The sequence below is a fragment of the Poecilia latipinna genome, unplaced genomic scaffold, assembly GCF_001443285.1.
Source record: "Poecilia latipinna isolate Pla-1442-1.1 unplaced genomic scaffold, P_latipinna-1.0 Scaffold321, whole genome shotgun sequence".
Classification (NCBI taxonomy): Eukaryota; Metazoa; Chordata; class Actinopteri; order Cyprinodontiformes; family Poeciliidae; genus Poecilia; species Poecilia latipinna.
This window is the reverse complement of record NW_015112937.1, coordinates 32201-52709: the sequence shown is the minus strand read 5'-3', so window position 1 is coordinate 52709 and position 20509 is coordinate 32201. Positions and strand designations below refer to the sequence as shown.

The 20509-nt window shown below is 39.2% G+C and overlaps 2 protein-coding genes and 1 long non-coding RNA gene across 6 annotated transcripts in view; 2 read left to right on the top strand and 1 right to left on the bottom strand.

Moving 5' to 3' along the window:
• The window catches only part of LOC106949047 (uncharacterized), a 9246-nt gene extending 4038 nt beyond the window's left edge, over positions 1-5208 (top strand). For both annotated transcript variants that reach the window (XR_001425311.1, XR_001425310.1), the window contains 4 exons: positions 2055-2142; positions 2248-2452; positions 4068-4191; positions 4263-5208. This is a non-coding gene — a long non-coding RNA (uncharacterized LOC106949047). The remainder of the gene's footprint in view (positions 1-2054; positions 2143-2247; positions 2453-4067; positions 4192-4262) is intronic.
• Positions 5209-11986: 6778 nt separating this feature from the next.
• On the top strand, positions 11987-16341 carry apela (apelin receptor early endogenous ligand). Its single transcript, XM_015035021.1, has 3 exons — positions 11987-12301; positions 14690-14779; positions 15267-16341. Exons 1-2 carry the CDS (start codon positions 12226-12228, stop codon positions 14776-14778), a joined length of 165 nt encoding a protein of 54 aa, XP_014890507.1. The 5' UTR covers positions 11987-12225; the 3' UTR covers position 14779; positions 15267-16341.
• Positions 16342-16692: 351 nt separating this feature from the next.
• tmem192 (transmembrane protein 192) overlaps positions 16693-20509 on the bottom strand; it is a 16271-nt gene continuing 12454 nt past the window's right edge. For all 3 annotated transcript variants that reach the window (XM_015035018.1, XM_015035019.1, XM_015035020.1), the window contains exons 5-6: positions 18925-19030; positions 16693-17253 (exon numbers count right to left, since the gene is read on the bottom strand). In XM_015035018.1, the coding sequence (XP_014890504.1) occupies positions 17139-17253; positions 18925-19030 (221 nt within the window). In that variant the 3' untranslated portion in view covers positions 16693-17138. The remainder of the gene's footprint in view (positions 17254-18924; positions 19031-20509) is intronic.

The window sequence follows — 20509 nt, the reverse complement described above, 5'->3', positions numbered from 1 at the left end:
GAACTGCAGATGTGCAGTTCTAGGCACAGCCAAGATACTGCGCAGAACCCTCAAGCTCCCAGGCCTCTGGTAGAGGACCCGAGCTCAGAGGATGAAAGAGACCACCCACGGAGGGTGAGAGGGGAAATTATATATATATATATATATATATATATATATATATATATATATATATATATATATATATATATATATATAGGAAGTGAGATAAGCAAGTTTCAAAAAACAAAGCAATGTACAGCAGCAATATTGAAAAGAAAACATTTTAAAATGTGTCATAATTTCCATTTTGTTTAAATAAAAAAACAGATAGGAAACAATATATATGGAAACATGTTCCTTGGCGTCAAAGCAGCCAAACCCTTCTCATAACGGCTCACTGTGTTTCCACAGGAATTTATTTTATTTATCTTTGGTGAGGACTTTCCAGGTCATCTTACATGACATTTAAATTACTTGTAGAAATATGAAACACATCGGTAAAACAAAAAGGTAACTTTAAATCTAAAACATCCAAGGGTATGAATATTAACTGTAACTTAAAGTTACAGTGTAATAATAATCAATTTTGTAGAAAACTAAAATGCTGAAAAAAAATCCAACACAGTAGGTGAAATCAGCAAATCATGAATAATTTAGCTGGAATTTTAATAAAAGAAGGAAAGGAAACGCCTGAAACTTCAAAATGAATTTTGTTTTTTATGGATATATTTTGTTCTTAAAATTTATTCATTGTCAGGCATAAATAAATTGCCAGAAGTTCATATAAACTAGCCTGAATAGTACTTAACAAAAAATAAGTTATGTACAATTAAAACATTGTCTGCATGTTTTAATTTGCCTGCTGCTTTTCTGCTGGCACATCAAATTTTCTCAACTGTGGGGAAAAAAAAGATATTTCTACTCTAGTAAGTAAAAGTGGCGATGTTGGGGCAGGAATATTGAGAAAAACAATCTAGTTTGTGTTGTTAAAAAGTGAATATATGTGTTGCTGTACAACATTTGGTTTGGTTTGGCTATAAATTACTAATAGTTGCTGCAGGCCATTCAGGGAATCTATGATGGGTCTGTTTCAAATGGTTCATCTTTTTTTTTCTTTCAGTCAGCAGCAGCAAACATAGACATGTTCATGGTTTGACATTGCAGCTTAAGCTATGTGCAGCATTAAAATGTTGATGCATTTTATTGTTTTCTGATATGATAGTTTGAAAAGTTGAAGATTTGCTGGAATTTTTTTTTTTTTTTTGCCTAATCTCAGAAATGTTCAAGAAAAGATAAGACCATTTCTAGGTTTGAAAAGTCTAGAAAAACCTCAAGAACTTTGAATTTGGTCTCAAGATTTTTTTTAGAAAAAACTTGGAAATTTCTGAGTTTGAAAAGTAGACAATTTCCTAGAAAAAAAATGGACATTTTTGAGTACTTTTAAAATAGAATTTTCCAAGTTTTTTTTCTATAAAATTGTTGATGTTTTTGGTAGAAATTTCTTTCTGCCATTGTCTACAATGGCATAATATGCTGTCGCAGTGAAAAGTTTAGAAAACATTACAGTCACAATGCTGCGTCTCAATGCTGCAGCTGTACAAAATACAACTGAGCTGAACACACCTGGAAAGCTCAACACACCTGCTGGCACCGATGCCCAATAAATGTGCATTTATTCACATTTATTGCAGTGAATAGATGCAAATTTATTGCATCTATTCACTGCAATAAATGTTTCATTGTAGTGAAGGCAATAAAACATTTCTTTTCTACCAGTGTCTTGTTTAAAGGTGCAGCATGAAATAAACGACAGGAAACAATTACAGCATTAATTGTTTGACTGCTCTCACAAACAATAAAACTGTGAATATGAATATTTCCTTACATTATTTGAAACCAAGATCCACAATAACATTTAGTCAAGCTATTGTTAAAAGGGTATAATTTCATTTGTATGTGAAATGTACTGTGACATAAAATATGGTTTTACTTTTATAAAAAAAAATTATTTACATTTTTTTTAAAGGAGAGCAAACAACATCAAAAAGGCAATTTTTTTCTTATATTTGCAGAAACTACTGAGAGAACCCAGAGCCAGGAGCTGTTGGTGTGACTCAGCTGTTAATGCTCAGCTTGTGAGAAAAGCTCAGTTTGTTCCTGGTGTGTGGCCGTGAATCCTTATCAGTTCATAAAAGCGGGCCTGCAGGCCGACCTCTGAACGAATGTGTGTGTGTGTGCGTGCGTGCGCATGTGCTTTGTTTGCAGTCCCAGAGTAACCTGCTTCCAGGATGAGGCACAAAGGAGTGGCCAAATTGTTCAACTAAAAAAAGCAAGAAAGAGACACCTGCTCCAACAAAGTTGCTCACGACAGCATCGCCTGGCCGTTCGTCCTGTAGGATGTCCAGAGACAGCACCGGGAGATTCCTCTGTGAACTTTGAACCTGGAGAACAGCCTGTGTCTCTCCAATCGGTAAGTCCAACAACAACAAACTTACAATTCTTATTTATTTGTGAGAAATGTGGATATATCCTCAGCTTACGGAGGTTATAAAACAAATTCATGTCTGAAACAAAAAGGTGTGCTGGTCGGACCTGTTTGCTGCCAAATTGTTGTGGAGGTGTGACTTGTTCACATTGGATATTCAAGAGCTGAACCTGTTTGCAAACAGGCTTTCACCTGATTATACCTAACAGTTTGAATGAGTTCAGGGATCAAATATTTATGCAACAGGTACAGTTCATGTTCCCTCCTTTTGCTTGAAGTTGACTTTGGCTTTTTATTAAATGTTTAAAGCGTGTCACTTGGTCAACATCAAAAGCCCGGTTCACTACAGACTGAGAAGCTGAGGCGTTGAACTGAAAGTTTAGGCTGCCGAGAAGTTCTGATCTTGAAATGTGTCACTTAGTGGAGTAAAGTCTGCTAAAAGGTGACACAAAATGTGTTTTCCTTTTATTAAAGCAGATTATTCCCTCAGTTCTGGCTCGACTCTTACACCACAACATTATCCTGTTTCTGAACTTTGTCTAACTTTACTACAATGAGGTAATAAGATGTAAATACGCTGCTGAAATGTTTATGAATAAAGGTTTTAATCAGCAAGAAAGGTTTTAAAATCTTGCTGTCAAGCACGGTTTATTGTGAACAGTGTTCACAATACACAGCGTTTCTGAAATTAGACCTCGACGAACTACAGAGAATTCTTTCTGTACTTCCTCTGGTGGAGGCCCTCTGGTGGAGAAAAGTGAGTAGTGCAGTTTGAAAAAGCACCATGTCATGCACAGTAATTGCCAAATGTTTAAAAAACTTCATTTTCTCATAGTTCATATTGTTTGTACAAATTAATGTGAAAAGTGTCTTTGTAAAAATGTTTTTAAAATATCTTCTTTATTACAAAATGTAATTTTCAAGTCAAGTTTTTTAATATAGAACATGGCAACATGGCAGTTCAACGGTCATTACATGATTAAAAACATAAAGATTAACTGCAACAATCACCTCATTTCAGCTTCTATCATATCATAAGCACAGCTGGAGCTCTATTAGAGTCCAGATAAAATAACTCAATCAATCTGATTTAAGGGGGCATTCTGTAAAATCGACTTTTTCGAGCATTCCGTCATGTTTTATTATTCCCACATTAAAAACATACCTGGAGTGTTGCCCTGGTTCTTCAGACTAGCCAGCAGCAATTAGCAAATACCTGGTGGAACTGCACATCAGCTGAGCTCATTGCAGGAGCTTCATCTCAGTACAAAGCTGTTAAAAACATTGTTAAATGGTTAATAGAGGATCCATGTTGTGATGACTTCCTGAAAGCGGAGTTTCAGAAAGAGCAGGAGTTTTTAAAGAGACCGAGGCCCAAGCCACAGATATTCATTTATGAATTCAATTTTCTTTTAACAGTTAGTTCATTGTGCTATAAAATAGCACCATGTGTCTGATGAATACATAATACTGACCCCTTAAAAGCAGTGAAGTCTTCCTGGTTCTCTAAGCGACACAGAGACATTCTGTGAATATTATTATTATTAATTCTGTATCTTATTGTGAGCTTTGATTCAGTTTCACCTCATGCTTTGTTTAGGCAGCTGTGTAGATGGAAGTGCCATTCTCTGGCTTTGAGCTCACCTTCATCATCTTAGCCTTCGTCATCTTCTCCCTGTTCAGTCTGGCTTCGGTCTGCATCCAGAAAGAGGAAGGTCCAACAGGTAAGCATAGATAAAAACCGCCACAACATATGTAAACCTGTCTAATGCGAGTTATGACTACCCTCTTTCAGAAGATGCTGCATATGAAAACAAGAAGTTAAAACAACTAGTAAAGAAGAAGCAGAGAGAAATCACCAAACAGGCTGGACAGAAGGCTTAAAGATGGGATCAGCTGGAGCTGAACTGGGACTGGAGATCAACTTCCTGCTTCTCTGTGTTTTATGTAGAAGTTAGCAATTTGTCTTTGCCCAATGAACTATAAACTCCCCTCACTAAAGGACTAAATAGACTTTTTTGAGATTTAGGTCATATTATTTTCTAATCAAAAACATACCTGGAGTGTTGCCTTGATTCGCTCATGGATGTTTAAGAAATCCTTTAATCTCCCGTGGCAACCATTGAGCTGGGCAAAACGTCTGTGTGGACCAAGCAATGCCTCATGGGAGTTGCAGTTTCTAAGTTTCTGCCTCACCCACTCAGCTCCTTCAGACTAGTGGCCCAATGGACAATGCAAGGCTAAAGGAACATAAATGACAGCAACACAGAAGAACAGTTCTTTGTGGAGCCTAATTAAAGTGAACAACAACCAATAAAGAGAGCAGGTGGGAAAAAACGGAAATGTATTAATTTTGAGAAGGCAAAAATATACCCAAAATTATATGTAGTTCAATTTATCAGCAATGGAGGGAATAGCAGTTCAAAGCATTTGTCAATGAAAATTCAAAACTATAAAATAAATCTTCGGAGTACTTACTACGCAATTAAGAAAATAAAAAAAATTATAAATTTTCCAAGCAGCTGTTATGTAATTCAAAAATTCTAAATTATAAATGTTTGACAGTTTCGAACAGTCTCAAATTTCACTTCAAAAAGTCTGTTCACGACTTTGTTTCAGAATTATTTGTGGTTTTATTTGTTTTCAGCATTCCTGTTGGTTCCCTGTACTTTTGAAAGTTCAGATGTGTTTTCCCAGGACAAAAGGGAATAAAGAAGAACAGCGTGGTATTGGTTCAGTTAGGTTCAGTTCAATTTTCATTTGAAGGTAGATTAAAAAAATATTTATCACAAAATGAGATCAAAAATAAAAACTGAAACCCAAAATCAATTAGGCAACATACCCGAATAGAATAGCACATCTTTTCAAATTAATAAGTGTGCACAATGTCAAGGTCCAGTGTAAATATAATGGTTAAATTGATCCATTATTATTGAAATCTGAAAACAAACCTTTTCACAAAGGAGTTCTGCGGTCGTGATAGCAGCACCGCAAGAAAATATTTTAAACAGCTAAATTAAATAAATAAATGAATAAATAAATAAATAAATTAATTAATTAATCATCAGGTAATTAATTAATTAATTACATAAATGGGGAAGATACAAAGCTAACTGCTTAGTGAAATGTAAAGTTATATGTAGCAATGGATATGAAGAGTAATCAATGGAATGCCAAATCCAGCAGCCACAGCAGAAGCCAGACGCCTAACATGCAGACAGCATCTTGTCAGATGACTAAATGTTCTTCCAACAAGCAGTGGCAGCCAATCCGAGAAGATTGGCATTTGGTGGTTTCTTTTTTTATGTATTTCAGTAATATGGATTACATACGCATATGTGCAAAAGGGTTAGGTTTATACAGGAGCACTTCCTGCAGGCAGTTTCTTCTTCTTCTTGTTCTTCCTTTTTTTCCTTCTTTTTGTGATTCATTCGTGGTTTGTCAAAAGACTCCTTACCGCCACCAACCGGTAAGGAGTGTAGATGAAGGAGGAGTTTCAGAAGAGCAGGAGTTTCTTAAAGAGACAAAGGCCCAATTTTCGGGCAATAAATTAAGTCAATTTTTGTTAAAGTCATATTTGATATAACATTTTTATAACAACTGAAGTTAACATAGTCACTTGATTGTGTTATGAAATGACACCAAGTGCTTGAAAAACACATAATACTGCCCCTTTTCTTCTTTAGATTTTCATCAAATTCATCAGGATTCCATGTTGACAATAAAATACAGCATGCCAGCACTACCTTATGTGGTCGTTTGAACAGAAAGACAAACGCTGTGCAAAAGTCTTGTGTCACTCTTAATTTGGTTTTATTTTCCTTCCAGCCAGTCTGGCCTTCTTGTAACGTTTTGGCTTTGATCAACAGTCTTCCAGACTTTCTGGAGGGTTTTAGAGGTTTTCTTTAAACTTTAGATGGTTCATGACTCGGTTTCTGTTCAGTCCCTTTCTGTTTTTTACTTGTTTGCCACTTAGCTGTGATCTCAAACTCTTAAGCTAAGATGACCAGTGTTGTGTGAGCATAAAAATTTGCAAAGAACCAGACTTGAATTTGATATTTGAGCATTCTGTTACCAACATTCAGTCACAAAAACAGGTAAATCTATAAATACTGCCAAACATAAAAATTTTGATCTCAACAAAGTGATTATCAAGCTGAGAATAATGATCTACTTGGAGATGATAAAAAATCTAATATTTTAGTATTTGCTGGATCTTCTGGGATTTGTTTTTATGCACGGCTTTCAGGTACTTCATATATGCTGAAGACTGTTAATGAATCCTGACCAATCTTAATTTTTGATCAAGTTTCCTACTTTTTGCCACATACTGAACTACAGGCTGTCCTGCAAGCTCCAGAAATCTTTAAATCGTCAGAAAACCTGGAGAACTCGAGACAACGGTTACAAAAAAAGTATCTCGTTCTTTAGATGTGAAGCATAAAAATGTAAAAGTAAGTTTCTGGAACAGCTTTGATCTGATACATTCAACACATATTAGCTCATCAAAAATTTCAAAAGTTCTGACTGATTTCGTCATTCTTCACCAATTCTTGTTTTTCTGACGTTTTTTGACTCTGTCTGCCAGCTGTCCTAACTCCAGAACAACAAAACCTTTTGTTCGTTAGGCTTATGTTTCTATTGTTCATAAACTGCTGGCTCCTCTGATCAGGACTGTGGTTGGTTGGTAGATGAGATAAAGGTTTTATTGGGTGGAAGGTGAACATGTCGATTTGAACAGCTAACGAGATCCAGAAATGGACTTACTACATTCAGAGAAGTTAAACGCCTAAACTAAATAAGTGAGTCCGTGTGGGCTGGTGTTTGGACGTTGCTCCCTGTCAAGTTTGCCCTTTGACCTGTGAGCTTTCTGTCACTCCAGCCGTCTAGATGACAGGCTCTGCCACAGAGACGGACGTAATCAGATGAAAGGTCATCCTGTTGTTTAGAAACTGCAGGGAGAAGAATGTCTGCTTCAGTCCAAACTAACTAATGGTCCAACTGGTTTCTGCGTATTGGGAGCTCGCCGCGTTCCTTGCGTATGAAGGTTCATTGCACTGGGCAATTAGAGATAAAGGGTTTTAAGAGTAATTAAGCTGCGGCTGACTGCAGAGCCTAATTAACACTGACGACCTTGTGGCATGACAACAGGAGCTACTATCACTCTAACGATGCACAACGAGCGGACCCACCAGATCGCAATCAACACTTGCACGCGTGGACGGAAGGACGACTCCCGAAGCATTCAGACATCGCGTAGTCTCACACAGTGACTACACCAGCAGAGACACTGGTCTGGGCCGTTTGGTCATTCTCTGTTTAAATAAAATGCTTCTGTAATGACAGCAACCAAGAAGAAATAACTTGTGAACCTGTGTCATCTCTATGAAGCAAGCATCCTGTTAAATAACGGAGTTTTAAAAGGGTCAGTGTTATATAAAATAGACTTTTTTGAGGATTTCATCATGTTATAATGGTTTTCCATCATCAGAAACGTACCTGGAGTGCTGCTTTGATCTTTTCATCCGTGTTTGAGAAATCCTTTAATCTCCCATGGCAACCGTTGAGCTGCGCAAAATGTCTGGGTGGACCTAGTCCCGAATTCGAGAACAAAGTTCCACAGAGTTGCTGCAGTTTTCCAAGCTTTTTACTCCACGCTCAGCTCCTTTAGACTAGCCATTAGTAATTAGCAAACACCTGCTGGAACTATCTATAATGAGCTCATCATGGGAGCTACTTCTTGTTAAGTTGTTAAAGGTTAATACAGGAGAGATGCTGTGTTGACTTCCTGAAGGTGGAATTTCAGAAAGAGTAGGAGATTTTAAAGAGACAGAGGCCCAATTTCCAGGCATTAGATTATCAAGTCAGATTTCTTTTACGTCATATTTGACATATAGAGCATTTTTATAACAACTGGAGGTAACATAGTAACTCAATTATGCTATAAAATGCCACTATGTGCCTGGAAAACAAATAACACTGTCTCTTTAAAGTCTGCGGATGATGTGACAAAGTGTAAAAAAAATTAAAGAGATGTAAATATTATTTTGCAAATACATTAATAAATGCATTGTGATGTTTGTTGGAGTTGCTGTTCTTCGTAACCTGTTTCATCAGAGAAGAAACTTCTTATCAGAGGATCCTGGTCAGGACGATGGCAGAGGAAGCATGAAGTGAAGTTTCAATGCAGTTGTAAAGATCACAGCTTCTACGGAGGCCATGACTGCTGTAACATTCACACCAAACGGAGCTGCTGCACGCCAAACTCCTTCCTGTGTTAGATCCTCTTTTAAGTGCTGCTAAGACCGCTAAAGAAGAAGAAGAAGAAGAAGAAGAAGAAAATGAGGAAATTCAAACATTTCAGACAGATCAAATCTGAGAGCTAGAAAGCATATTTGAGTTATTTTTGAGCAATGTCTTTTAGATTTGCTTCTCAATAACCAACTGTCGATGTTCCACATAAGAACTTTTTTGTTTAGCTATCTGTGCTGATATGTGTTAGAAATAAGGAAATGGATGCAGGTCATCAAACTGCTGTACTGATCAATCTTAGACTGGTCAAAGTTCCTCAAACTTTGACCAGTCTAAGTTTGAGGAACTTTGACCAGATTGAAAACTATAACATTTTTACAACACTTCAACAGAGTTTTCTGATTTCTTTTTAAAGGATTCTGTAGAATAATGATCAGGAGTCAATCTTACCTGCAAAAGGATGTCTTTCTGAACAACTTGTGGTTAAATAAACATAAAAAAAAGTTCTGATTAGAGAATCAAGCTAGTGGTAATGTGTATCCCATAAAACATGGAAATATCAACAGTTTTTTATTCATCTTCCAACTCTTTAATGCTGAAATTTAAATTTTATGGGGGTGTAGAGTTGATTCTTTCAACTTTGAACTTTTTAATTACATTTTCATAGACAGACATTTTTTAGCACTTAGGGTGTTTAGGAAGCAATTTTCTTCTGCTATCTTTTGGAATTTGTCTTTATGTGTTTCTGTTATTTAATTTCAGGCTCTCGCCGTTTAGCTGAGATTATTTCTGGTCAGGTCTGAATATTTCCCTATCTAGGTTCATCAAAGGTCTAGAAAATAACCTTTGTGACCCAACAGCTACATCCCAGGGCCTTCAGGTTCCTCTGCAGAAATGATGGTAGTCGTACCAAACTCCCAGCAGAGTTTAATGAAAGGTTACCCTCCCTCTCGTGGGGTGTTTGGCTAATCCTCGTAAAGACGTATAATCCCCAGGAAGAGCAAATATTACAACCTGCTTTAATCGCTCACACAGAAAACCTGGTGGGGGAATTCGGTACGATTGTCTCGTTTCTGTTTTGAAGCGCAGACTGGCAGGAGCTAGCTGAGCAGGAGTTGGTGAAGAGGAGCTCTGGCAGAGGGGCAGCGAATACCGGGTGGCTCTGAATGACAACTGAGGCCCAAATTAGCATATTCTGGTTGGGGGGAAAATAAAAGTTCTTTAAAAGACAATGGCAACTGATATGCAAAGAGAGCTGGCCAAAGAAACAAGCTACATACCTCGGCTGAGTGTTTGCAGCAGGATGAGTGTATGTGTATACATGGGTGTTTGTCTAACCCAAACCAAGACGCTCCAAGACGCATTTTTGCAAACATCATCAAGCCATAAAAGGGGACACTATGAAGAGGACAGCAGTCTTTAGAAGCAGGAAGAACTATTAGAAGAAAGAACAGTCTGTGTTTCGAGGTCCAGGAGAGTCGACGGTCCACTCACTTGTTCAAAGTCTCTCTCTGTTATGAGCCATGTGGTCCATTAGTGTCCTGCTGCTTTTCTAATCCTCATTCACATGTAATGGCCAACATTTCATCTTAATGTGTTAATTCATTAGCTGGCTGCTGAATGGGGAGTCTGAGTCCACAGAGACACTGTAATGAGTCCCACACCGACAGCAGAATTAAAGCCGACAGAAACGGGTTAGAATGCAGCAACCCATAGCAATGCTTTGTTTGGGACTTATTCTAAAAACTATCACAACGCAAATGCTCTTAAAGGGCTGATTGTGCTATTAAAATATCAATGAATTCTTAAAATGAAACAATATTATTGACCATCTTTTTTCAGTCCCTCCAGGATTTGGTGTTTGTGGTGCTAATTTGGAAATAATTGCAATACTTGCGCTTATTCATGACAGTAAATGCGACTTTTTATTACTCGCTATAGTGTGGACTGTATTCTGACATCAATCAAGGCTGAAGCAGCTGTATAGTACAAGTAAGAAAGTTTCTGACAATTTTTGAAAAAAATCTGCAATAAGCTCCCAATTGTTAAGATGTGAGGAGATGTGTTGATTTTTGGATGAATTTCCACAATAATTATCAAGGATCTAAAGGGACTGATTGATATAATTTAGCAGTAAGCAGATATAAATGGCATTGATTTGATTGATAACTCACCATTACATAAAATCTCTATCCGCTGTCATAACCAGCTGTGCTAACTACCTTAACTATTCACAACAGGCTATACTAGTTGCAGCGTAGCAAAAAGCAAGGGAGGGAGAATGAGCAGCACCACATGAGACAGTGATTGACAGGGCTAAGACCCGCCTCCTGGCTGTGATTGGTTGTTTCTAGTTGGTGTAGGAGAGGGCTGAGGAGCTCAACATTTTAACCAATTATCTGTTTCATACCAAGCTGTCACAATATAGTGACAGTTTCGACAAATATGTTTATATATATATATATATATATATATATAAACAGCTTTATGGAATCATATTTTTTGGAAATGGCAGAAATTTGGAGCGACTATCCCAAAATAACTGATTTTTGACATGTATTTTGTATGTATTCATGTATATTTTTATATATATACTGTAATTTATCATGCTGCCATTGAGAAGTACCAAAGTCCTTATTGCAACACTGACGACAAAGATGATTCCGATTCAGTGTCCAGCCAGCAGACGGAGACATCAGATGGCATCCCAGACAGACAGACAGTAAGTCTTCGTCGGCTAATTGGCTTGTGCAAAAGATCTCTGAATTTCACTGAGTCAGGCTCCTAAACGCTGGATGCAAAAGGCCAACAGCCCCCTCCGACTGCCCCCCTCCTCCCGGACCCGGTCAAAGAGCAACACCCAACCCCAGATGTGGTTCCTCATTAATGGGGGGGCAGGGGACAACTGCAGGGATCTGGTTCACGAAGGACCTGCTACTCTCAGCTCCAGCCTCTCAAATGGCGGCGGTGATAAATCCTCTCTGCCTGCCTCTTCCGCTCTCCTTGAACAAATCAATCAGTCAAGATGCAAAAGGCAGCAGCAGCCTGTGTGGACCGAGGGAACCGGGGGGTGGGGGGGGGCTTCCTGGCACTGGAATTACTCTCTACATGTGGGGTCAATATGTGCAGCGCCTGAGAGTGTGTGCTGGAGAGGCAGTGTGTGAGTCAAAAGCAGAGAGAGAGAGAGAGGAGGGGGTCTGGAGAGGGGGGTGTTGTCAGGGTGTACCCCTCCCTCTGAAGGGCTGTATAAAACAGAAGGGGGGGAGATGTTACCTTGGTCACTTTGAGACAACCTCACACTGGCTGGACCCACAGATCCTACTGGGAGCTGCTGACAAGTTCTAGGAAGAACGGGCTCGTGGTTGATGACTTCTCTCTGTTTTCTGGGCTAGAAACAAGTTGAGGGAGGGCAAGAAGACGGAGCATCGTCAGTCCATCCAGTATCAGAACCAGAACCAGAGGAAGTTTCCAAACTTTTGGAAAATTTTCAAAGCAGCAGCTCAGCCATGAAGGTTTTCAACTTGCTGTACTTGTTGGTGCTGCTCACAGCGTTGGTAGCTCCCATGATTTCAGTCAGACCAGGTAAGACTCTACACACTGACCCCACCTAACCCACACCTCACCCTTAAACCTAACCCTAAACTACCCAGCTCTCTGTAATATTCACTCAATCATTTTGCTAAACCCTCAAAAGCAAAGAGCTTGGTTTACATTAAGTTTTAAGATGTCAAATTTGAGAATGATGTAAATGTCAAAACTCCTTTGAGAAAACAAATCATTAATACTTCCCCCAATGAATAAAGTTTGTGCCTTTAGCTAAACATTTCTAAACAAAAGCTAAACAAAATGTTGAAACCGGACATCATTAGCTGATAACCACAGCAACTGAAATAGCAGTTTCAAGCTTATAGACACTTAACAGTGAAAAATACCTAGCTAGTACCGAGCTTAATTTAATAATAATAATAAATAATAATAATAATAATAATAATAATAATAATAATAATAATAATAATAATAATAACAGTTTCTGAACAGATAATTAATAAAACATACCGACAGACGTTTAATTTTTTGAAAAAAGAATTTTCTTGTTAGCGGGAGGCTAAAGTTAGCATGGACTTGGCTGTTCGGGCTAACGGGCTAGGTGCTTCTTTCGGCGCTGTTAAATTAGTTTACATTCTGTTCCACACCAGGTCAGTCTGCTCTGTAACCTGTTTTTTTGAACGCACAAAAAATAAAATATGAATTTATGAATTCATTTGTTTCTGCGGTAAATTTCAAGACCACCAGCTGTGGTTGGGCAGGTTAGGGGGTGAGGCGGAGGTCGAGGTTCATGTGATGATGATGATGATGATGATGATGGAGGATGGAGTTGGCCGCCGGCGAATAGCACAGCAGCCACGAGGGCGACCTGGTCTGCCCCCCTCCGGCGCTGCGGCGGGCTTTTGTTAATCACGGTGTTAAAGCGCCATGTAGATTCTGCAGCAGGGCCAGGTGTGGAGGCCGGGCTTCAGGCGCTTCTTCTGGAAGGAGGCAGCTGCTGCTGCTGGTGGTGGAGGGGGTCATAAAGTCATCCAGCAGTGGACCTCCTTCTTCCTGGGCTCGGCCTCCAGCAGCCTCTGAACCACGGGACCAGAGGGGATTTATTGGGGACGTTCAGAAATAATCACGTGTTAGGTCTCTTTCTCTCCCGCTCTGCCCAGCTGCACCTAAATGACTCCACGCAGTAAAACACTTGCAAGTGTTCACGAGGGATCAAGTTTATGGCGTAGTTACATTTATAACCTGACCACAGGAAATAGATAAGTATCCCTGGACATGTTTAAAGAAATTGTTTCATTAATTCGGCTGTGTTGATGCAGAGACACAACAAAAATGTTCCTGCAAGTTATGTAAAAAAAATTTTAAGTTTTATTTTACAGAATTTAGGGCATTTTTGTCGCCCTATAGCATTTTAGTTTCACTTAAAACCATTAAATTTTATTTGTTTAAATTAAAGTAATTTTATTTTTCATGAAAAATCTTGCGTTTTCTTAAAAATCCCTTCCAGACAGTGGGGTAATGTTTGACATACAGGTTAAGCAATGAGGAATCATTTTGATTATTTAAAAAAAATGTTAAAGGTTAAAATGACGTCATTAGCCAAAAATGTTCCTGCAAGTTATGTAAAAACAAACTTTGCAAGAATAATTACAATTAAAACTCATACATTTTGTTGTTGGAGTAAAGTAATAGGCGAAAAAAATTATTTACAAGAATATTTGCACAACATAAATAAATAAATAAATAGTCAGTGTTGCTGCCAATTCTTGACATAAACATGCTCAGAAAATAATCAGACTTATATTTAGGAAGGGGGAGGAAACTACTTTGTTTGCTAAAACTGACTTTTAAGGGAGTAAAAATGGCAAGGACAGAAGTTCGAAATGGCGTTCATTTAACCCTGTTAAGAGACGGGGGTCCATTAGGCCTCACAAGCTTTTTACCCTGTGCGCAGTCAGGTGGGGTTGAACTTACCCAGCGTGTGCATTTGCAAGTTTTTTTTTTTTATTTGTATGTATTTGTATGTATTGTTTTGAGAACTGACAGTCTGATGGAACACACCATCCGACCGCTTCGCTAATGGGAAGCATGGGGAACACGTTTCTATAAATGTGCTACGTACAGAATAGCATATGGTGCTATTTATAGAAATTTTATATTTCTAAAATAAAATTTCAGAGATGAGCTGAGTGTCATGCTAAGACTGCAGGAGGGTTAAAATAAAATGGTATCTATAATATTTATAATGAATTTTAAAAGGACTTTCCTTTGTGTTCAAAAAACTGTGGGGTGTAAAAAATCATGGAACCCAACTGGAAGGCCTCCAGATTATTTGTCTGAACAGCCATAACTAGCAGCTAACAGTCCTAGCTTGTCCATGTCCCTTGTGTTGGTGTTTTTTAAATACAATCTTGTCTTTTTCAGACTTCCTGAACCTGAAGAGAAAATACCACAGACACCACTGTCCACACAGGCGCTGCATGCCTCTCCACTCCAGAGTCCCGTTCCCCTGAGGTGAACCGTGTTTCTGTCAACACTGCGAAAACACGACATCTTATCGAGTCATTTTGGTCAAGTTTATAGTGCAAATATCGTAAGACAAAACTGACTCACAAGTAACTTTTCAGCAATAAATATGAGCTTATTTTAAGTCGGTATTTTCTTAATATTGATGAAGAAAATATATGTTCCTTTGTCAGATTCAGTTATGTTGTAAGTGGAAACTAGACTAAAAATACTTGGTAAGAGTTTGTGTTTTTGCAGTGAAGCTGCATGATGGATGGAACAAAGTGGGGTTACAGGCCAGGCAGTTAGCAGGGTGGCTGTGATCAGCAGCAGTGGGTTCACGCAGAAAAAGGGAGCGTGGAGGAAAAGGTTGAGGCATAAATCCAGCTAATGATGAAGAGGAATGCTTTAATGCCAGAGAGGCGATTCCTGCTCATTTACTCTGAAGTCGTCTCAGCAGGACATTAAGGAAAGTGTTTTATTTTTTCCATCCCAGGCAGAGGAAACTCTTCAGAGGAGTGAGGATGGATGTGATCCTGGGCGGCGTGGATGGATCAGTCAGGACAGACGGACGCAGGAGTTGGAGGAGAGAAATCCTTGAAACGCCACTCAGAGACGACCACGACGCCACGCCAAAGGGAGAACTTCAAAGTCAGCCTCTCCTCGAGACTTAAGATGAAAAACTGTTCATTCAGGACAGAGTTTAAACCATAAAAGCTGACAGCGGCGCAGCGTGGCGTTCACAGATGTGACTTCAGAGACTTGGAGCTCCATCCTGGAGTCACATTTCATAACCAGGAGAGAGAAGATTTATCATGAAGAATGTTCAGCGTTTAGCAGAAACACTGCAGACCAAAGAGACTGAACAATCTGTTTATAATGTATGTATCTATGAATGAACTTCCGCTGCTGACTGAGAAACTTTTTCACCTTTTTAATAAAAAAAGTGCAGTTGTATTATTTTTACTTCTCCCATTCTTCCTTCAAAAGAAAAAAATATCAGAAACTCAGTCAAGTTAGATGGTGAACATCTGGGACGATAAATTTTCTAAGTATCTCCGCAAGTTCTCAATTGGAATCAAGTTTGAACTTTGACTAGGCCATTTCAGGACAGTCATAAGGTCCATAAGTGAAATAATGGACCTTATGACTGTCCGTACAGACGGCTCCATTGCATTTCTGGCTGTGAGTTTATGTCTGTGACAGAGGCGAACTTCTGTCACTGCTGAAGATGAGCGACCCCACAACAGTGCATGATTCATAGTTGACCTATGGACATATTGTCCCACCTGAGATCTGTTAAAATGTGGCTGAATCAGTTGGATTAATCGCCATGAATCAATTTTTGAAATAATTGTTTACTGGAGGAAACAGTTGCTGAAAGAATATATTCAGAGCAGTAATTAAGCCAAAAGTGTAAAAAAAACCAAACATCCCCCTCCCTCATAATACACTTTACATTTCATATAAAAAAAGAAATATGTAAAAGTATTTTACCCAGAACTCCTTAAGTGGAATATTTTTAGCCTAACCAGATTCAAATTCTGTAAAAAAAACAAACAAAAAAAAAACAACAACCCTAAAATAAAATAAAAGTAAATCTCATGTTCATATTAAACACATATTTTTAGCAGGTGCATGCTTTGTTACAAATGATCAAGTACACCAAGGAATGCTGTTATTGCATTTTAGGAAATCAGATGTCTATTTTATTACTTAAAAACAGAATTTAAATATTTGTTTGTATTTTTTAAGAGGTTAAATGAAAAATGTGAAGAACGTGTCCATTACAAATTGCCCGTTTCAATGGAGACGCAGACAGTGACGGCCTCCACGTTACCATGGTTTTAAACTGAACATATGAAGCACAATAGTGTTGCTGCTGCAGCTGATCTAAAGTTCAGGGTAAGACGAAAGGAAGTGAGAAAAATCAAAGATTTTATTGATTCATGGAATTAACGAGAAAACATGTAAGAAAAGTAATGCGATCAATAAAACAGTACATGTTGACCCAGGTAGATGATAACCTCTCTGTCCTTTGTGCAGATGCTCTTACTGCTCTGTTGCTTTCAGAGGAACAGACTGGAGGTCAGAGGTCAGAGGTCAGTGAAGCTTGTAGAGCAGAGATAAAAACCTCCGTCACCTCAGATCTGTGACCCATGACTCCACCTCCTCCTTCTACTTCCCATCCTCCTCCTCTATCAGTCCATCTCAGGTACGGAGGCCTCGGCGGTGGAGCCGGCAGGCTCAGTGTGTGTGAACAGGTGTGTTTGCTCCACTTTATTCCTTCAGATCTCCTCTCAGAGCGGTGGAGCTCTCAGGAGGATTTTCCTCCTGAGAGCTGGAGGCTTTCATCAGCAGGGTGAGCTCAGTGCTGAGCGGTGAGGTTGAGCAGCCTCTTGCTCAGTAAGGTGTTGTGCTGTTTCAGGTACTCTATGAGGTCGGCCTGCTTCTCCACCACCTCCTCCAGACCGGACGAGCCTCTGAGAAACAGAGAGGACATACAGAGATTCAGTTATCAAAACACTTGACTTGCCTGTTCTTTTTTTTTTTTTTCCTTTGGACTGTAGTTGCTTTTCTACTAATTTTTCTGACCAGCTGTTCCACCATCATCATCCTTCAGTTGATCTGTAAACCACTCTTAAGTTTGGTGGGAGTTAGCGGATGCTAAAACACTTTTTTTCTGTACACACAACTGTCAACTCCGCCTTCAGGAAGTCATCACAACATGGCTCCTCTATGGACCCTTTAACAACGTTTTAACTGGTGTTTCACTGAGAAGTAACTCCTATAACGAGCTCAGCAGATGTGCAGTTTCACCAGGTGTTTGCTAATTGCTGCTGGCTAGTCTGAAGGAGCTGAGTGAGTCAGAAACTCAGGAGCTTTCAAACTGCAGCTCTAAGGAGGAGCTTTGTCCTCAAAGGTGGAGCTAGGTCCATCCAGGCATTTTGTACTGCTGAATTGTTGCCATGGGAGATTAACGGATTTCTTAAACATGCATGAAAAAATCAAAGCAACACTCCAGGTATGATGGTTTTTATGATGGAATAGCATAACATGATTTAAAGCTAAAAAAAAGTACATTTTACATAACACTGGCCCTGTAAATCTTTGCCATGTTTTATTTGTTATATAAAAGATTTCATGACAAAAAACAACAGGTCACTAAAACTAAAACTAAATCAATGTGACTGTAATGAATGACATATCCAGTGGATTCCCTCTCTGTGGAGGTCAGCAGGTCAGAAGATGCAATAAAGGCTTGTGCAACATATTGCTGCAGAAATATCATTAAGCTCCTTCTGCAGAATTCATCTTTTACATACCCATGCTAAAACTCATGTTTATTTGTATGAACGAACGGACGAATGAAACTGTGATTGATTAAACTGACACTGATGAAGTTGGATTTTCTTACAGAACACAAATTCTCAGTAAGATTTAAAATAAAAATCTCCTTAAGGGGAACTGCAGACGTTCGTTTTCTGATCTGAGTGAATGCTTTGGGTTGTTGTCATGGTGAAAGAGGATGCTTTAGTATCAACATGGCTCCGCCTCATTCTGAGTAGTTAGCTTATCCTGATCTATCTCTTTTTATTTTTTTAAAGGTTTTATTGGCTCTAGTGGCCTTTATGTGATAGTGAATTGACAGGGAAGTGGGTAATGAGAGAGGAGGAAGACATGCGGCAGGGGTCACCAGGCTGGGAATCGAACCTGCGACAGCTGCATCAAGGACTAAAGTCTCCATAAGTGGGTTGTGCTTCACCCCTCTGCCATCACAGCACCTGGTCCTGGTTGATCTATCTCTGGGGTTACGCTGCTACAGGCTAAAGCTGTTGGAGGACAAACTGACCACTTTTCCCTCAACCTGCCACCTTCATCTCCTACTACTCTCCAATCTGCATTGTTTTCTGTTATTTCAACTGTTGTCTTTATATTTATAAATGACCTGACCTTGTGGTGTGAGTGTGTGTGTGTTTTGACTTCTCTCAATCACAGAAAGTACTCCTCAGTCAGTTCTGTTGCTCTGTCTTCTCAAACTCCAACCAATTTATGTTATTTAGTTAGCTAGAGTAACCTTGGTTGAATCTGAACTTGCTAAATGAAAATACCCCCTAGTTAAATGACCTGACCCTGTGGTGTGTGTGGTGTACCTGAAGCCGGTCTCAGTTGGCAGGTTTGTGATGTTGTAGGTGTGTGAATGCTCCTCTTGGCTCACATCTGGTGCAGCTCGCTGTCTGTTGAACTGCATTACCCTGACTAAAAAAAACACTCACATTTAGAAGCTTCAGGTTGTAATCTGAGTAAATGAAGAACATTAATAGCTGTGTTTCTATTGACAACAGAATTGAGAAAACAGAATTCACAAAAGTGCAATGAAAACAGTTTTTTGCATCTTGACTCAAGTGATCAACAGTCGGATGACGCTACTGGGGAAAAGATGAAGAAGATGACAGGAAGTGGCAGAAGGATGACTGTGTGGCAAGTTTCTCAATAACTTATTCACGTGTGATTTTAATTTTAATAATTTCTTATTTAATATAAACACAGCAACTGCATTTCCTTTGACATTAGCGGTATCTAGACAAAGATTTGCACACATTTGTGATGGAAAGGCGGTTAATGAGAGGCTTCCAGCAGGGTGTGAAACGTCTCCCGTTTGTCTCTTTACTGTTTTTCCATCTGGTCTTCTTCCAGTCTCACCTGAGCCGTCACATCCTACGCTCAGGAGTTGCCGTCCTCCTCTCCCCAGCCTCCAATTCTGACGCCCTGAGCGTCCACCTTAACACTCGGGGTGTGGCTCATGGCGAGGTGTGGGAACAACCACAGCACAAACACACGACTGCGTTGCCGGGAACCGAGATAAGAAGATGAAGAGTTGTGGATGATGTGAGGACGGCCGGGGGGGTAAGACTCCAGAGAGATCAGCCAGAGGAAACAGCCTTATCTTTACCTGAACAGTTCAGCTTCAGAGGATCCACACAATGTAAAGAAATACTCCACATTCCTGAATAATGAGGTCCTAAATCTGTGTGTGTGTGTGTGCGCGTGTAAATGAAGTATATGAGGGAGAGAAAGAATTCTGAGAAGCAGAGATTAGGTAGAGAACATGGAGGGAGGAAGGATGGATAATGGAGTTGACATTAAAGTTACAGAACACTTCAACAAACGAAATGCAAATTAGCTCATAAATGATGTGTAACGTACCCCGCCTCTCGCCCAGAACGTTAGCTGGAGATAGGCACCAGCACCCCTCCCGACCCCACTGAGGGACAAGGGTGTTCAGAAAATGGATGGATGGATGGATGATGTGTAACAGAGAGGGATGAGACAGGAAACACATGAAGAAGATACAAAAATGTAAAGAAAGACGAGAAGCCAGCTGAAACCTGTAAGCGCGTTCTCTGTGCAGTGTCATTCATAACACAATGTATGTGTGTGTGTTAACTGGGCTGGTACTGACATGTGGTGTGGAAATCATCTCAGCAGAAACCGATACGGATGTTCTGCGCTGTAAATCAGAGCTAATCCACCGTCAGTAGCTGTGTTTGCATTGACCATGTGGATTTGACAGCTTGAAAATAAATTTGCTTAATGAAAACACCGATTTTGAAAAAATCCTCATTTTTCGATAAAAGCGAAGGATGATATATTTTTTTTTTATACCTGAATCGAAATTGGCTTACTATGCAAAACTGCAATGGAAACATTTTTTTTTTTTTTTTTTTTTTTTTTTTT

Coding starts and splice junctions, on each gene's coding strand:
- apela (XM_015035021.1), top strand. CDS start 12,226: ATGAAGGTTTTCAACTTGCTGTACTTGTTGGTGCTGCTCACAGCGTTG. Junction 12,302..14,689: donor CATGATTTCAGTCAGACCAG/GTAAGACTCTAC, acceptor TGTCTTTTTCAG/ACTTCCTGAACCTGAAGAGA.